General features: G+C 40.4%; 2 protein-coding genes across 2 annotated transcripts; both read right to left on the bottom strand.

Annotated features, from left to right (window-relative positions):
- Positions 1–1,819: 1,819 nt before the first annotated feature.
- Positions 1,820–3,963, bottom strand: slc10a3 (solute carrier family 10 member 3). The gene has a single exon (XM_053318630.1). The coding sequence runs from the start codon at positions 3,607–3,609 to the stop codon at positions 2,194–2,196; it is 1,416 nt and encodes a 471-aa protein (XP_053174605.1). The 5' UTR covers positions 3,610–3,963; the 3' UTR covers positions 1,820–2,193.
- Positions 3,964–9,840: 5,877 nt separating this feature from the next.
- On the bottom strand, positions 9,841–19,193 carry chmp1a (charged multivesicular body protein 1A). The gene is made up of 7 exons (XM_053318637.1): positions 19,078–19,193; positions 17,699–17,718; positions 17,527–17,604; positions 13,570–13,716; positions 13,257–13,385; positions 12,870–13,063; positions 9,841–10,059 (listed from the first exon to the last, which is right to left on the bottom strand). The coding sequence occupies exons 1-7, from the start codon at positions 19,082–19,084 to the stop codon at positions 10,038–10,040; spliced, it is 597 nt and encodes a 198-aa protein (XP_053174612.1). The 5' UTR covers positions 19,085–19,193; the 3' UTR covers positions 9,841–10,037.
- Between the last annotated feature and the right edge of the window lie 117 nt (positions 19,194–19,310).

Below are 19,310 nucleotides of genomic sequence, written 5' to 3'. Positions count from 1 at the left end.
GACACTGTAGCTGTAGAAACAAACCTCAGCTCAGCCTGGAGGCTTTACAGCTGTGTACATTCCTGAGAGTTCAGTCAAATCTGCTGGGCCAAAACAGCAGGCCTGAACACTCTTGTTTTCCACTACAACCCCCCCCCCCCCCCCAATCCGAAAATGAGCTAATAAAAGCACATGAAAGACCGCTGTTTGAGACTCATGTAAACAGGAAATGCATCCTTTACATAAAAATGCCTTCCTCTTCCTTCACTCACTGTTTCTCTGACAGAAAAGAGACTGTTGTTTCTGAACACCAAGCACTATTCTGAACCTTGAGCCATCCACCACCAACATCAACAGTTCAACTCACTAATTAAAGACAACATAGGTGGGTTCATTGTACCGCTAAAGTCGATAAAAGCCAGACTTTGTCCTCTGTACAATAAGTTTAGTACATTATTAAACTGAAGGCAGTCTACACACATCAGCCTAAACACACATAGCTTCACAATCATTTCCCCCAGTGTTTGTTTTTTTTTATTTCTCTCTCTCTCTCTCTCTCTCTCTCTCTAATAGAGTACTTCAACATTCATAATGTATCTCTTACTGTGAAGATGTAAGTGCACAATTAAATGTATCAAAAGGTTGAGTCACGCACATGGTCACGCACTGCTTCTAGTTTTGGTTTCATTTTTAAAAATAACTGCCAGTGAAATTCCTGCCACCAATCTAAATGCTACATTTTCCACTTTGAACTTCAATACAACAGTTTTGAGAGTTTAATTCTGAAAAACAAAAAATAAAGATAACTAGTCTTAGATCACAATAGCGATGTATCATGATATTGTCCAGCCCTAATTGAAGCTCTTTTATATACTATTCCTGGTTTAATTTACTGTAAAACAATTCAGTACATAAAGATATAAATATTTTTTATTATTTTTAAATCTGTAGATTATTTTCTCACTGAATGGATTCCCCATCTTGCCTATGAAATGTCAAATAAATACTTAAAATGCCTTTTTATGATTCACATTTAAAACACAGGAACCAGACAATGTTCACTGAATTAATTAATTCAATATGAAAACATGTGCTCATTGATTTGCTGTCAATCATCTGAGCTCTGCTTGTGTCTTTTTTTGTATGGTGAACTGATCCTCTGTAAGTGGTGTAGTCACTGTGGCCTTGTATGATGGACACGCTCTAGTTTCTCCAATCAATCTGTACAGCTACACATGGGAAGCAACACATGTAGCATTTAGTTCCACTCAATAATGCATACATGTGATTGTATTGCATTGGAGGGTTTTGTTTCTCCTGTATGTGTGAACACAGTTTCAGAGGCCTTTTTTCCTCCCTGACAGGATCTCAGTCACAGATCAGGACCTATTACATGAAATAGTGAAAATTCAGTAACTTTACTCCACAAAATATCCCATGATCTATGTCACAGCTGTTAGTTCTAACCTCTGCGTGTTAAATTGAAACCCAACAGTAACTAAAGTGCAAACAACCACGTGTTTGTATTCCGGGAAAACGCAACCACAGTTCTGCTTTAACAAACAGCCTGCTGGCACAAACCGGTTAGTCATCTTCACAAACTCAATTATGCTTTGACAATGTTTTTTTTAATTTTATTGACTTTTTCTTCATTTGTCCTCTCTAAATATTCAAGTACATGGATTCGCAGATCCAGGAAACACAATCAGTAGCAAATACTTTCAAAACATCATCATGTTCCCTTTTGAATCACAAACGATTCCACTTCAACCCCCCGCAAAAACCCCACCCCCCTGGGCTAAGACACATGGACCTCTTGTAAACATGATACAAATCAATCTTTGCTTTTTTTGATTACAAAAAGTAATCTGGTAGAAAAATATCTTTTCTTTTATAGGTATTTCTCTTCTTAGGAATATTTACATCGAGTACCTCACAGTATAATCTGATTTTAAAAAGTACATACTGTAAAATAAACACAAAAAAGGGGTCTCAGAGGGGGTAAAAGGCCTTTGGTTTTCATGAAAAATATGAAAACAACGACAACAAAAAAGAACCACAAAAAGTCTGTTCACTGTCCTGTGTACAACAACAGTGACAACTGGATTGGTGATTGTTGGGCGTCTTGTAGCCAAGACTGTGGACGCTAGCTTTTCCACAGGTTTCAAAGCGTTCATTCGTTCAAAAAGTTCACAACAAAAACTGTGGCTACAATCAGGCGTCACTCCTGGGGACGGCGGACCCACACAACCTCCTCTGGGCAAAGTATCCCAGGACGATGAGCAGCATCTCTGAGGTGCTGCTGAGGGCCACGATGAAGGGTGCCTGGGACGCGAAGTCAGCCTCCATCCGGCGGAAGGACAGCTGCATGACTGCTAGAGCCAGCAGGCTGTTCTGGACGCCCACCTCGATGCTGACCGTCTTCCTCTGTGGTGGGGCCAGGCCCACCAGTTTGCCCAGGACAGCCCCGACCACCAGCCCCAACAAAGGCACCGTCATCCCAACTGCCACAATCTGGGGTTTAACATTGGCCAGGATGGACGCGCCCATTTGGTAGGCCATGAAGATGCCACCCACAATGAGCACGAAGCTGAAGGGTCGTATGAGTGCTAGCAGGACGCGAGTGAGGGCTGGCAGCCGCAGCTTGACCAGCATGCCCAGTGAGATGGGGATGGCAATGAACAGGAGGGTACCGAGGATCTTCACAAATGGCACATGCAGGGCGGCGTGCACACCCAGTAGTCTCCCATACAGAGCTGACGACAGAGGCATGGCTGCTGCCGCCACCACTGTGGATACCAGCGTCATGGAGATAGCCAGGGTCACATCTCCTCCAAGCAGCAGGCTGTACAGGTAGCCGCCCCCGCCGCCTGGGGCTGAGCAGGTGATTACCAGGCCCAGGGAGAGCGCTTTGGGCAGTGCGGCCAGCCGGGACACACAGTAGGCATAAAAGGGCATCACCAGGAACTGACCCAGCACCCCAAGAAGCAGCGGCACAGGGCTCTTCAGCAGACCCCGCAGAACCTCCACCTCCACCTTGCACCCGAAGGCACACTTGTTGACGAAGATGAGGGGCAGCAAGGCAAACAATACAGGGTTCTCAGAGAAATGGGACAGGCCACCCGACTGGGTGAGTCGGGTGGCCGGGTCATCATTGCCTGGCGCCACTTTGATGGAGTAATCCGTCCTCTCCTCGATTAGAACCGGGACAGAATCCTGGTCCAGGTCTAGCAACTGGATCTGCAGCTGAGCCCTACCTGGGAACCCGGAGCGGATGCTGATTATGTAGCTCTTAGCTGGTCCTGCGTGTCCACTGTCCGTTACATTAAGTATGGAGAGAACCTCCGGGTCCAGGGAGCGGACTGTCACCGTCTGTTTCCAGCTCTGGCGGCCCTTCCTGCTAGTCGCGGCGCTCCGGTAGCGGCTAGAGATTACAATCACGCCGTTGGTGTTTTCGGGAAACTCAAATTCCTGCGACGACCCGTCCCCGATTCTGATGTACCTGCTGCTGCTGGCGGCCGTCTGGTTGGTGTCGCTGCTGCTGTCGATAGTCAGGTTTCCGGTGGCCCACGCCCGGTGTGCTCCGCCGGTGATGAGGAGGAGACAGCAGAATGTAAATAGCGTCCTCATCGTATTGACGGACAGGGGGCGGAGGGGCGCCACAGAGACACGCTTCTCCCCCGCCAGCGGCCTCCCCACACGCTTACACCGCCGCCCTGTTACACCACAACGGTAAACTTCTCATTGTAGTCTCTGGTATGAAACGACAGCGTCGACAGCCGGCTCCACATCTCGTCTGGTTCCCATTTTTTCGCTAGCTTTATACCGGAACCTAAACATTACCCCGCCCCGTCCTGTCCGAGCCCAGCAGCCCCCGGCTCACAACAAACACTCACACAGGTCTCCGACGGCTCCTCTCTCTCTCTCTACACGATGCTAAGATGTCCGTCTCTGCAAAGCAAAGCCTCGCCTCGTCTACCGTTGTTATTGTCTCCCCGGTTGATGAAGACTAAAAGCATCGTAGCTGCCGTTTGCTCGGAGCAGCTCCTATAAAGCTGGCCGCAAGACACATCACACTTCCGGTCTGGAAATGCCACAATAAATCTAGACTGGAAACTAGACACGTTAGTGACAGTTTGAAATTCACTCCGAGATAACAAGTTAGTGAGTGAGTGAGTGAGTGAGTTAGTTAGTTAGTTAGTTTGTAAGTTAGCCCCACACTGAAATCGTTAATAAATATCATTTCTCATCTTCTTATTTTTTCTCTCCAAAATGTCATGCATGGAAACCCAAAGTTTAAAATTGACTTTGTTTAAAATTAATAAATAAGGCATTATGAAATAAATAATTGAATGCATAAAAGCATGTGAAAGGCATAATCATGAGATCATCAAATACATTATAAAACGTAATATTACATACCTTTTAAAAAATCATTCAGCTTCTTTTCACTTTTTCCATTTGATTCCAAACTCCAAAAATAAGATTTCCTATGGCTACACTGTGCTGATTTCTGGTTTTAATTACTGTTCGACAATTCACTGTATTAGGGCTAAAACTCATTTAAAAAATATTTTCAGTTATTTATTGGTCACTTAATCAATTCATATTTTTTTCTACAAAATCCCAATTTTGACAACCAGTCTCAATATGTCGTTATTGTTTATCTGTCATCTGCCTTTAATTTTGAAGCTAAATGCCGTCACTTCCTTTCTTTTTCTGGGTGACTCTGACTAACTTGACGTAATCCGTCACTAATCCAATCGGCGGCCCAAAGCGTCAGCTCTCCCTTGTCCCTCAGCCAATAAACAGGGGCGGTCACATGTGAGAGGGAACACTAGGAGGGGGAAAGAGGGGGGCGGTGAGGAAACACTGTGAGGGGGACTGTGAGGGTGACGGGAAGGTGGGTGGGGGGTACAAATAATAGAGTTGCTAATAAAGCAGAGCTCGTTAAATTCAGGCCAACCAGAGGAATGTTTGGTGCTTACAGTTTGGCTGCCTCATTTCTCTTTCATCCTCTGTCTTTTTCCATAGCTTGTACCAACCTGGAACATGCATTACCTTTCTCTGTTGCCCACTTAATCCTGACTCTGTGTTTCTGTCCCCTGACCTTTAATCCCTATAGTATCTAGTGACACTGATTCATTATGCTCACGTAGGAAAATCAACACATTCCCTCAGCTCCAATCTCTAGTTACAGTCTAGCTGCCAAGTAGGCTATTGCTTATTTGTCATACACAAACAGCGGACACGACCAGGAAACCCGACACTGCCGCCCATCTCAGGAACGTAGCATTAAAGGGGAACTCCATTCTGTCAGCATAACCCCGTAAGCATCCCTTTATATAGTCACTAGCTCCTGCTGGGAGTCACTCACATATTCAAAAGCCATTTTCAATTCATAACCTCCCCAGCAGAGGGTCAGCGAGGTCACTGATTTCCAGTGAGAACGCCATCCGGGTTTATCCTGAATACTAACTGTTCACGGTGTAAAAGTATGTCATGGGACGGGTTCATCATCTATTGTGTTTTCATGAGTTGTGCGTCCTCCTTCTGTCACCACAGCTAAGTCAAGGCTTCCAGAAAAAGAAAAGGCGGGGGAGTCCTCAGTGGAAACACTCAGCGCACGCCAAGACAACCTGCTGGGGTGATCGCTCTGGCCTCTTCTTTGACATTTCGTGGAGTGACAGCCAGTTGTATGGGGCTGCCAGGCACGAACATTTCCTGCCTGGCATTTGTGCTACTCCAGTCCCCGGGCTTTCTAATTATTTACCCATGGTATGATAATTTACCTCATGACTTATTTCGCAAACAGAAAAGAAGAGCGGTAGCAGGAGAGACAAAGGGATGCAGAGAAAGAGTGAAAAAGAATTCCATCTTCACCCATCTCCACCCACACATTTCTAAGTAATAGCCTCAGTGAGAAATTACAGGACTGTTTTCTGTGTGTCATGCAAACTGTTTACCCAGAGAACACAGCAGACTGTTTTTGGTTTTGAGCGTCTGTGTGAATATTCATGGACTTGGAGCAGCGGTTATGATCTGCCTTGCGTTGTGTTACAAATAAGATCACAGGCACCCATAATGAGTAACCCCAAGAGCATTGTCCCCAAATGCCAGTTTAGCACCAGTCCACACAAAGTTTATCTTTGGCTGGACGGCCTGGCAACAGAGTGTCACAGCAGGGCTGTAGCCAGGATTCTAGAAATGCTGATGTCAGGAGCTCAAAGTCCACCACAGGCCAATGCAAAGATTAAAGTGAATGTGAATATGCATGAACTCACTTTCTGCAGCACAAATCGTGGCAGAGTGTCCACCCTCAGGCTTCATGAGTCCACCTGGTGAACATAGATAAGAGATAAAAGGAATAATGAGAGAAAGTGGATAAAGAACTGGAGATCTTAGTGACTTCTGAGATCAGTCAGATGTAAACGTTGCTAGCTATAGCTACAGCTAATGTCTGCAAACACAGTACAGTGGCTGGTATGGGCCATGGATGTATTATAATAATGGATAATGGACCAAAAATTAATAGGTGTTCTAGCGCCTGCGAGTTGTAGCTTAGCCCATAGAGTTTACATTGTGATGATGTCACAGATTTTTAAATTGCTTTTCTCAGCTCAAGGAAACTTTTACAAATATGGATCGATGGATCAAAAATTCATAATAGAAAGAGTCATGATTGACCTTGTTTGCAGTTCAAGTTGTCCTGTGTACAGTTTTACAGAATATTTTAAAAAGGTGGTCTATATGGGAAAATGCTTTTTGGGCTTCAGGGGGATTTTTCGCTGCAATACCGCAAATGACCACTGGGCTTTATCCACATGGACTACACAACACTCAAGCTGTAAAATTCACAAAATAACACAAGGGGGACATTTAGCTTTGCATTAACTCACCTTAAGAAATAACTGACTAGCCATTAAAATCTGTGAAGTTTTTCACAAATTTAAATGTTTGGGCATTTTATTATTTTATTTAATGCTGTCACATTGCATTACAATGTGAACAATTGTTGATATGAACTTTTTTTTAGAGCAGCTTTGAAGAGTTTGTCTAATCAGCCTTTAAACCCCCACAGTGTGTAATTAGAGAAGGTAGACAGCTGGTTAAGTGCCCTCATCAACAGAAACAATACCTACCACCTGACCTTTGTGTCCAGAGTGGTAGCTACGCCCCTGGCCTCAAGATGTCTTTGAAATATATTTAGGACAACACAAAGTATCATTTGGTGGCCCCAATGACATTCAGAGGGGACTGTAATAGTGACCTCAACAGCCTGAAATCCTGTAAGATGACATCAGTCAGTGAAGTGCAACATGAGTCCTACCTTCTTCAGACAAAGAATTTGCTCCGTTGTGTTTGGTTTCTCTATTACAGTTTGGTTTTGTAGCCTGACCACTACTAAAAGAACTGTATATCTATTGAGCTTTCTCAAAAGGCTCCGAATACTGGTTTAGATGGACTTCTTCTATATTTAACTCAGTGGAAGTACCTAGCCTAAGACTATTTGACACTTTGAACTGTAAACTTGTTAAGGTAACTGTTGTTTCTGCATTAATATTAATAAAACCATTCTTCCAAAAGATATTCCCTCATTTGATATTTTGATGATGGTGGTGGAGAGCGCTGTCTAACAAATCACTCCAAAAAATCTCCCATAGGTGTTCGGCTGGGTTGAGATGTGGTGACTATGAAGGCCATAGCATATCATTTTCATCCTAATCAATCCATTCAGTGACCCCTTCCTGCTCTATGGATATGGGGGATGGAGCGCTGTCATCCTGGAAGAAACCACTCCCATCAGGATAGAAATGTTTCATTATAAAAGGTTATGACTCAAAGCAGCTTTTTATTGATTTGCAGTGACCCTTCCCTCTAAAAGGACAAGTGAACCCAAACCATACCAGCAAAATGCCCCCCCCAAAGCACATCACAGTCACTGGATCCCCTCATTGTAAGGGTCAAGCATTCAGACATGTGCCAGTTTTTTTCCTTTAATTTGTCACCAGTCTGTATGTGCAAGTAGGGATGACATCAAAGTAAATGATACCATGAGAAATCTATGAATAGAAGTAGATTTCATTTTAAGAAAAGATTGTGCCCTCACTGCTGCTTCTTTGTCTTCATGCTTTTAGTGCCATATACTGTTGCTCGAAATTTGAAACCTCGTACATACATATGAATGAACACGAACACATACATTAACGTGTCTACAAGCACTCATCACACAAAAGATAGCGTCAGAGGGCAAGGTTTTATTTCCACAAGATAAATATACAAAAACAAAAGTGCTGCAAAGTCTGCGGAAGCTTGAATATAAATAAACCCTCCCTAGTTAAAATGGACAAAAAAACTTGACATATCAACGAAGGTGAAGCTGCTCTGTCATAGGCTGAGGTTTGGCTTCTCCGTTTGCCTGCTCTCTCCACCCAACTTTTAAAGAAGGAAACATCAAAACCAGTCAAAGCACTCGATAGGCAACTGAATGCAGGGCTCATACAGAGACGTCGGGAATAAAAATGGGAAAAGGAACCAATCTTACTCAAAAACATTATTTAAATTCCACTGGATGTTTGTTTAATTCTCATTTTTAAATATCACATTCAGTTCAAGTCCTGCATTTACCAAACTGCACAACTGTGGTTATGGAGGTAAATCAAGAGGAGTGACTGATTCTTGCCAATTTGTGAAAGGAATTCTAGCATGTGTATCCATACTAGAACTGAAATTATTCAGAATGTGACTGAGACAGGTGGATATGATCATGTAATTTTGAGTCAGAAGCTTCCACAAAAATATCTGACAGGGGCTTCAAAATGTTGTGCCCCCCCAACCCCAAAATCCAGACACGAGATATCAGGTAACTTCACACTACAGATAAAAGAGATAACAAGCGCCCATCTATGACCGCTCTGACAACCAGAGCTAGCACTCAAAGTCAGAGTTGAAGTGCAGTTGGCAAGACAGTGACAAAAACATCTGAATCTGGTCTGGTAGGGGTGGGGGAGGAATGGAAAATTCCTTGTTCTGACCGTCGTCTGTGGAGTTCAGCTTCACTTTGCGGCTGTTTACTCTCTACGCTACTGTTCTCCAGGCACTGGCGTGGGGGGGGGGGGGGGGGCACCTATGCAAGCGCCTGCATCCCAAATAAGGCGTTCAAAAGCAAGAAGTCTGAATACAGGCATGAATAATAATCAATAAACATATCAGAATAACAGTAAAGAAAAACACAAATAATTCATTTTGACACTGAGAAACAAAAAGGTCTGAGGATTGTCCTGTGTTGTGTACAGCGTTGTATTGATGTCATGAAGTAGTCACCTGGATGACTGATGAGGGAAGGAGATTATGTCTGTTAGTGTCACTGTCTATTTTAAACTTAAAGAAATAGACAATTGTCTTACTACGTTTCTCTCCTGTCAAATCTATCTGGCTCCTTCCTCCAATCAGAAGAATCCATTTCAAAAGGATAACAAGACAAGAGCCCAAAAACAAAGAACAAAAAAAAAAAAACCCAAACATCTTTACCCCACCCTGCTCATAGTAAGAGCCAGGGACGCCCAACTCCCTTATAATCATTATAACTGCCTATTAAAACTCTACCTTTTCATTTTCTTCATTATACAGTTTGTAAAATGTGTCTCTTTTTATATAAAGACTATATCCAAGGACCATGTGAAGATGAGGTGGTGGTGGAGAAATGGGAAGAAAAAAAAAACGGGAGGAAAAAAAAAGAAAAGAAAATGGTAAAATGAGATACAACTGGGAATTAGAGGGGAAGATAGTAGAGATGGATCGAAGTGGGGAAGGTGAACCAGAGGGAGATCGGTGGCCGTGGCCTTCTCGAGTGATATTTCTATCCTGTGTGTGTGTGTGTGTGTGTGTGTATGTGTGTGTGTGTATATTTATAGAACAAGGGGATGGTAATCAATAGTCTCATTAAGTCCTCCCGGTACGAACAGTTCAATAGAAACACAGGCAGCTCCTGTTGCCGTCGTTAAGTTCGTCTGCTTCCACGCAGCCGTAGGCTTCATCACCTCTCTCTGGACGAGCTCTCAGTTCCGCAGAGCAGCCAACCTGCAGTTGTGTAGAAAAAATGTGGGAGAGTTTTAATTGTGTAGAGCTTTTGTGAAAAAGAGATAAAAGCCTTGAAAAAAGGTGTATTGCACTCAGGTACATTTTTCCCAGCAGTCAGCACTGTGAAGCAACACAACAAAAACCCTGTGGCTCTCTTGTTCTCAACAACATCCAACGAAATTCTACTTCTGGTGCACATATAAAGAAGCCCCCCCCCCGCCTGAATGAATGATTTGCATTGATTCATATGTATATAAATGACCAAATTAAATAATTGATGAACATTAAAAAACACTTTTGATGTCAAATTGTCTAGGCAGCTGACATCATAATAAAAAAGCTGCTTGCTAAAGTGAGAAGAAGAGGTCAAAAAACAGGTTCAAATGTATAACTTTTGTGACTCCTAGTGGTAGTACAGACAAAGACACGAGGGGCTATGAATTACAAATGTCTTGTTATTTTTCTCTGAACTCCCACTAAGAATCATTTCAAAGTTGTGATAATCAGAGTTACTTAAGACCAGGCTAAAAGGTCATGTCGTCCTACCCTCTCTAGCTCTAGCTTTGGGTGTGCTGCACCTCTGACCAGATCCTGAGTCAATAGTAGTGGGTGTGGTTGGGTTTTTGTTTTGTTTTGTTCTCTAATTCTACTAATGCTCTACTAACCTATCAGTAGGACAGTGTTCTTAAAGTTGGCATACAACAACTTGTATTGTTATTTTCCATACATATAGAAGACGACGTTCCCATTCTTAATCACACATACAAAGTTCTGATTGGTTGATTGTGTTGACGTGGGCAGAACCACTGGTTCCCAAAGTACATAGTCCAATTTCTAATTTTTATTTTAACAATATTCTCAATATTACTTAACATACAAACACAGCCCTCTCCAAAGTAATGTAACGATCTTATAAGTTTAAGTTATTGTGTTTATGTTACCTTGTGAGTCGTAGTTAACTTCTATCTGCACAGTCTTATACTTTCAACGTATTTGAATGTGTAAACGAGTCTGGTAACAAGCTAACCACACTCGACGGTGACATCAAAGTGTACCAATGCTTGCTGGCGTATGCTGCTACATCACTGCAGCAAGGTGGGAGGTGAAACCAGTGGAAGACATCAAAAACATTTACAGCTACTCTAGATTATCTACTGCTGATGATTTAATTAGATTCGCTGTGGTGGACTTTTAAGTTGTCAGCGTGCTTGAGGTCTGAAGATTCTCAGTGGTCATGGTTATCCAAGGAGGGCTGAATCAAGGGCTACTACACTTCTGGGTTGCAGATAGTGGAGGATGCTTTCCCTCTCAACCAATGGGCTTCTTCACTCTTAATACTATTTGGTTCGTTAGTGCTTCTGGCTGTTATAACATCAATCCTTAGAGACGCTGGAGTCACCTGGGGTCCAGTGTTAAACTATAGTCGTTGGAGTGGCTGTTATAACGTCCGTAAGCCTGCTTTGACATGAGTAGAGCAAAAACCCCTTCTTCCATCGTCATTACATGATATCCTGCCAGTCGATAACGAGATAACAACAACAGCAGCTGCATATTTTAACACCTGCTAAATGAGGAACTGACAGATTGGTGTGTGGAAGCTGGTCTCTGCGTAGTGTCCTAATTATGTTTTCCAGAAATAGCTACTGATTAGGAGAGAAAGACCACCATGGCAACACAACAGACAACAGACAACAAATCACTGTACAGTACAATCATTATAAGCGGGGGGGTCTTCCTGAGGTTTGTGATATAGTAAAAATAGGTGATTTCTTTTCATTACCTAAAGGCTTGGTGTGTAAAATGTAAGAAAATGGTGACAAGTGCCCATCAATTCTTTTCGGTGGGTAACACAATTAGTTGATTAATCAGTTAGTCGATCTATATTGATAATCGACTAATTAGTTTATTCAATATTCATTATTCAAATTTGTGTGTATACTTTTATACATATTTATGTTTTCTGTGTGAACATCAATTTTTGTATTTTTTTCCCCTTTCCACCAGTGTTTTAAGGATTTTGCCAATTGTTTTCTTTTTTAATGATTTTATTCCACTTATTAGATCTCTGTAATTGTCTCTTTAATATGCTATAATTGTATTGGTTGTTGAATAACCTTAACACTGTTCTGTTTTTAGTAGTTATTCTTGCTCTCTCCACTCTGTAATCTGTTCTGTTTTATTGCCCTGTGAAGGGCCTTGTAACATTTGTTTTGAAAAGTGCTATATAAATAAAGATTATTATCAATTATTATATTCAATTCTTGGTCAACTAAGAATTAAAGTAATGGATATGTTCAACTAATTGTTTGATTAATTTAATTGTAAAATCTGTGCAATTTGATTTTCGACATTATTGTTCAGATAAAGATGGCAGCTTTACTTAAAACTTAAAGCTAGTGAAAAGTATTGTTCACCATCAAAACATGCTGCTTCCCAAACTGCAGGTCCTTCCACTCATCATTTTACAATGAAAAATCTTTTGTCTTTGAGTTTCTCTATTTGAGCTAAAGGTAGTGCATCTGTCTTGTTGATTTTCCAACCATGACAGTAGTGTTGTGTGTGTGTGTGTTTGTGGGGGCAGCAGCTCACAGTGCAATCTAATTTACTGACCTCATGCTCTATTCTAATTGCAGCACTGCCTGTTCATGTGCTACTTGTTATCCTGCCAGGGAATGACTAGAGTTTTACCAGGTAAAGAGCAGGGAGATTTGATGTCTTGCAAAGGGAAACACAAGACAGATAAACAGCTATTGCATAACCCCGGTTTGAGTATCTCTCACATATTAACTAGTACCAATACTGTTCCTTACCGTCTAGACAGCTGGTCCTCCTTATCGTGACTGCGTGAGCTCTCTGCGCCCACCGAAGTGGCTCCTGCAGGCAACTGATTGAGCTGGTCCATAACCTCCAGACCACTTTCCTCTGCTATTTGGTGGATCAAGTCATCCACCTGCTCCTGAGGTGTGGTCAGTGTCATTGCAGAGCTCATGGAGTCCTCCATCACCTGGTGTTGGTGAGAGAGAGACAACTGAGATTGGATCCAACAGGAAAAAAGCGCTAAAAGGCTTTAACTCAGATGAGACTTGTTGAGTCCTTATTAGAGCTATAACAGAAGATGAGTACGCCTAACACTTGGCCAAAACACTTTATGAAAACACATAAACAAGTATGAATGCACATAGTGTGCAGCCACTTACTGAAGTGTGCACATCGAGGTTCTGGACTTGGGTTTCAAACTTATCCATGACAGCAGAGACCTTTTGGAGGTCCATGGAGTTCAGAGCTTTGTCCAGGGCCTTTGTCACCTGGCCCATGTTTTTGGTCACCTGGGAAAAAAAGATATAAGAATATATAAAACACAAAATAGAAGAAATGATGTGATACAGGAAAGGGTTAGGGAAAATAGTTGCTTTATAATCCAGCAGACTCAATAAACCTTTGGCTAAAGAGATGTACATGTATAATAAGAGGCAGCATGTACTAGAAAGCTGACTCGACGCATTCACTTACCGCCTTCATTGTGACAGCAGTCTGGACTTTAGAGGCCACCGCGTCAACTCGAGATGCCATGCGCAGCCAATTCAGACCCTCATTTTTTTTCCGGATGGAGTTCTCAGCGTAAACTCTGGCACATTCCACGTTTTTCTGAGTCAGAGCCTAGCAACGAGACAAAAACCACAGTTAATGCTAAAAAACACACCTCCAATTCAACTTTACTTTACAATTTCAACTGTGAATATGACCTTCCATGTGTACACAAGTCAAGTTTCACAATCCTAATCTTTGGTCTACACGGACAGACTGAAATGAATGATTATTAACAATATAGACTCATACAAGGAATAGTTTTAACTTCTTTACTCTCTGTCAAAAATAATGACATACACTGTTCCCAAAGTGATCTTATTATTAAGAAATAAAAAGGCAAACAACTGCATTATGAAGCTTTCTCTAGTAAAGGTTCAGTGTCTATTCTTGAAAAATCGCTAACTACCGATATCAACTAATCAACTCATTTATTTTTATTTCATGTTCTCCATGTTGTCCAGTGCTTTCTAACCTTTTTGTATGGTGTACCCCCCACAGCCCCTCTTAGATGACCTCAAGTAACCCTTCACTCACACCACCTGTCAATGTGTTTCTCTGACTTTATTTTAAAGTGAATGTTATTTGGATTAGATCTTGTAATATGTTTGATACTACTGACTTTTCAATTTCAGCTACCTGTTAGAATGTCAGAAGCTGGACGTTTTAACCTTTAAGCTGTTTATTTCAAGTATTACCCTATTAGTTATATACCTATAATATGATAAACCATTGGTCCATTACTTTTAGCTATCTCTTCTCACCATGTATTGGTATTCCTTTCTTTTAAGATAAGTGTCTATTTTAGCCATTTATATATAATCATTTATACCATTAGCTATCTATTTCAGCCTTTCATGTACTTTTTATCCATTACTTTAAACTAACGAATTCAACTCTTCTTATATGTAAACATCTCTTGTTAACCAGCTTTTAACACATGGTGGTAAAATCCTGTATGCAGACCCGGCCCTAACCAATGTGGCGCCCTAGGCAAGATTTTAGGTGGCGCCCCCCTTGCATCGAAGTAAATTCCACTGCTGGTGTTCATACTCACAAGAAACTGAATAGCTTTATCTTGGACATTCTTTTATTTAAAGAAAGCAATTGCCCAATCAAAATACTTAGAACAAATTAGAAAGAAATACAAAAAAATATGATATGAATATATGAAATATAATATAAATAGCTTACATAAAGTATAAGATTTAAATACCCACAAAATAAAAAGTGTAAACAAGTGACATGCTGCTGCATCACTTCTGGGTGGTGCTGCTGAGGTGGAGGCAACAGGAGGAGCGCTTGATGCTGGAGGTGGCCCAAGATTTGCAGGGGTGGGACTGAGAAACCTCAACAGTGCATCTGAAGAGAGAAGAGGAGTATGTGACACCAGTCTAATAATAAATATGATATGATACATAGGCTAATATGATTTCAAGAATAAAATGAAATGAAATAATATAAATGAAAAATCTAAGAGATACATGCATGATGTTCACTATACTGTACATGTATAATATACAATGTACTTTTTCTGATATGCAAACTATATAAGATTCAATGTTATTGTCATTACAACAAAATGCTGATTAGCAGAATGCAAAGAAGTAGTAAACTGCAGTATAATATAGAATGTGGGAATGCTAAGTTATGCTATAACATGAATGATGTGCACTTTAACACTGATGTAAAGTTTAACACTATAAACACACTTTAGACAATATGAACTGTAACACAACATACAGCTAGGCTTACAACTATAATAAAAGGGTGGAAAAGGAATAGCATTTTGATTGACTATTACAAGCTAAGAAAACCTTAGCTAACCAGATGTTAATAAAAATGCTGAATAGATCTAATATTTACACATTACCCTGAGGAAACCCAGCGAGCACAAACCGTAATTTCAACGTTTGATTTCCGGTTAAAAACAGGTTGATATGAGGTCTGAACGTCTTTTCAATCGTCTGAAAACGGTTACAACATCAACGTGTCACAAAACACACATTAGTTTGATGTCGGTTGATAATTACCTCAGTTGTAGCTCTATTGATTATTTTGACGTTTTTTCTATAAATGAGAGGAGGTGAAATGACGTCTAAACAAAACGTAATTTCAAAGCATTTAATGTTGAATAAAATATCATAAATATGAAACTATATAGGCTATGTCTGCACACTAAATAAGCTGGGAATTTTCTATACAGCAATTCCCGGTAAATATGTTTTCTATGTAAAAGTTGAATAAACGTCTCCATATAGCCGGTAAAAAAACGTTCACTTTTCAACCAATTTTCAACGTCTTTTCACCGGTTACCATAGACGTCTTTTCAACCAAAATGTGCTTGCTGGGAAGTAAGGTGGGAGTAGTTACATTACTATTTTCCAACTTAGGCTCTTCCATAACATTAACTGGCGTTAAAACTAACAGTTTAACAACAAACCATGTTATGCTAATGGTTAACGTCGTTATCGTCGTTCTGCAACACACAAATAATGTCATGACATCATCTTTATTGTAACGTTACCTCTGTCTTTGTCTCGTTTTTCCTCCTCTTCTTTTCTTTTTTTCCTCCCCTGGGCACCAGACAGTTTAGGGCGTTTTGACATGTTGTTGTCGAGCTTGCCTTGGGGTCACATTAAAAAACGACCATCCTCCCCCAGGTAGCAGGTACAGTCTAATTAGTGGGGGGGGGGGGGGCGTCTTAGGAAAGTAACGTGTCATCATTATTATTATTAGTATTCCTATTTAACAGGCTTTGCTATGCAGTTAAATTAATGTGGGCTTATTATCTTCATATTAAGACATGATACCAAGTAGTTTTAAGAATAGTGGAAGTTACATTTTTTTTCTTCCCCCATTTGTGGCGCCCCCTGGATGGACGGCGCCCTTAGCATTTGCCTATACTGCCTATGCCACGGGCCGGCCCTGCCTGTATGTGTTACTAATTTCATTACAATTACATATATGGCTTTATTTTTGTTTGTTTAAATACACAAAACAAAGTTAATCTCACTGGGGTTTTTTCCGTCTTTTTTTGGTAGTAATTTCATTGTGTGTAGATCTAAAAAAAAAATGCAGCTCTGTAATAATCTGAATATTTTCAACAGCAATGAAAACAAACAGCAGCAGCACTTTTATATCTTCTCATTTCAAATACATGTGAGCTGTTGAACAGGATATGGGCAGTGAAGACTATCGTGACTCAACAGGGAAATATCTCTGGCTATTGAGATAATGAAGAATGGGCTGTGTTATAACCCCATTGTTCCAAATCTGCAGGTCATCTGCATATCTCTTCTGTGACCTTCAAACATGTGATAAAAAATATAGAGCTACCTAATATCCATATGACAAAAGCATATTTCCTCTATAAGCATTTTGTCATTATAGAAAAAGTGACACATCAATTTCAGTAAACTACCAAGGCTATAGCTATAACACCCCCTGCTGACCAATGTGTGCAACTGCAAATAGAATGGGGAGAGAGAATCTACTGCTCAATATCACGTGATTTCTACAAATCACTGCTTATTTAACCACATTCAGGCAAATAACAGTTATTTATGGTCACAGTTAAGACGAAAGAAAAATTACAATCAGCCACACCCAAACATTTTTCTCCTACAGGCCTACTGCAAAGGTCATGTCACACATTATTCTGCTTCACCTCATAAAAACAAAGAAAGAAAAAGATGACAGATAGATGTTCACAGTATAGATAAGAACCGTGTGGATGCTTGACATTGTTTCATCTGTGCTGAACATGGAGAGCCAGAAAGAGTACTGCTGGTTAAACTACTTTTTCTTTTTTTCTTAAAACACCCTCTTATTCACACATTTACTTTTTCATCCAAGTTACTTCCCATTCATGTACCTCACCTTCTTGACCTTGGCCTGCTCCTTTTCAGACTCCTTCTCTGCCTTTTTGGCCAATCTCTCCAGCTGCTTGGAGGTGAACTGTGAACCAAAGAGAATGACATTCAAGAAATGAATAAATCATCCACTTTTTTTCATATCAAAATGAAACCAATTCAACATTTTCATCACGTACCTTTAGCTGAAAAAGTGTTTCTGTGGAGAGATAGGAAAGACAGAATTAGATATATAGAGTTTATGTTGTATAACTGAACAATTGACTGTAACATACCAATATACCAGCTTACACATACAGTGTCAGGAAATGTTATATACTGCAACATTGGCTTTTTGATGGTTGAAATTTCAGGCAAACTGATTTGGATCTTTCCTGACATCTGAGTTTTTACAGCAAAAAAAAAAAAACCTTGCCTAAAGAATAAACCCTAATTTGAATAAAATTACCCCCCACTCAACAATATGTTCTGCACATTATTAGTTTTACACATAAGTGAAGTAAGAGACCTCTGGCATCCAGAGGTTAAACTTTTGAAAGGGTAAATATCTGTGTATTCATAGTTTTTCAATATAGGAAGAGGAGTTGATGTCATTTTAAGGATTTCAAATAATCATTTTTTATGGATAAAAACAAGTAAAGGGATTCTATAGATCTTCAGACACACCTGTCTAGGACAAAATATTACATTTCCATCACAATTTCAATTATTTCAGTTACTTTTCTCTCATTTTTTCCCCTTTGATCTTGTGACATTTAGAGCCTCTCCAGGCCTCTAAATGTTCAAATAGAACATTTGAAGAAGAATGAAAAAAAAATCATTATTTAGTTAAAGTGATGTCCACACTAAGGAGAAACCATGTGCACTTTGTTACACAAAACTGCACTAAAAATGATTAAAAGTAATACCTTCATGTCCTGTTTTGTTTCGTCTAACCAAAACATATTCAGTCTACTGTCATTGAATATTAAAGAAAACACAAGTCACAAATAAGAAGCTGGAATCAGATAATTTAAAGACTTTTGTCTGACTCAAAATGATGCATCAATTATCAAAAGAGTTTGAGATTAATTTAGTGGCTAATCGATTAATTGTTGCAGAAAAAAGAAAATGCAGTTAAACACAAAACAATACAAACAGACAGCAAATAAATACTGGGTAGCAGTACATGTCACCCCCTGGTGCTAAAAGCTAGAGTAAGTTAAAGTTAAAATGCTTCAGGCAGACTCAGGGAGGGGTCTGGGTTGTCTACTTGTGTCGGGCCGACACTAATGAAGTTATGAATGTGGTGAGACATTGCTAATGCAACAGTAATCAGCTGAGGAAAGACTCAGTATCAGGCAGCGTTAAGACGAGATGTCATATTAAAATAATGGACAAGTTTAATGGCAACTACAGCTAGCTGTTAAACACGATAAAGGAATTAGCTGAAAATAAAAACAGGTCTGACAGCTACAGGCAGTAACAGGCAAGCTAACCAGCTAATGTTAGCTGTCTGGCGTAAGTTCGGCGGGACAGCTACAAACATGGACTGCCTAGTTGTTAAATCACGACTTACCATCCATGTTAAGACGTATGTGATTCCGGGTGATGACAGAAAATATAACTCTGAGCTCCCTAACAAGCTAGTCTTTATTTGTTTTGATCTAACCGTGAATCTGACACCGTATTTCCTGGTCTTCAAGAAGTCACGTGACACAATTCTTCTTCGCTTCTGTTTTCATTTGTTGCCTCCCACTGCCGCCGCAACATCGCCACCTACTGTCTTATTATTATTATTATTATTATTAT

Source organism: Scomber japonicus, chromosome 5, assembly GCF_027409825.1.
Source record: "Scomber japonicus isolate fScoJap1 chromosome 5, fScoJap1.pri, whole genome shotgun sequence".
NCBI lineage: Eukaryota > Metazoa > Chordata > Actinopteri > Scombriformes > Scombridae > Scomber > Scomber japonicus.
This window is presented reverse-complemented; position numbering and strand designations above follow the sequence as displayed.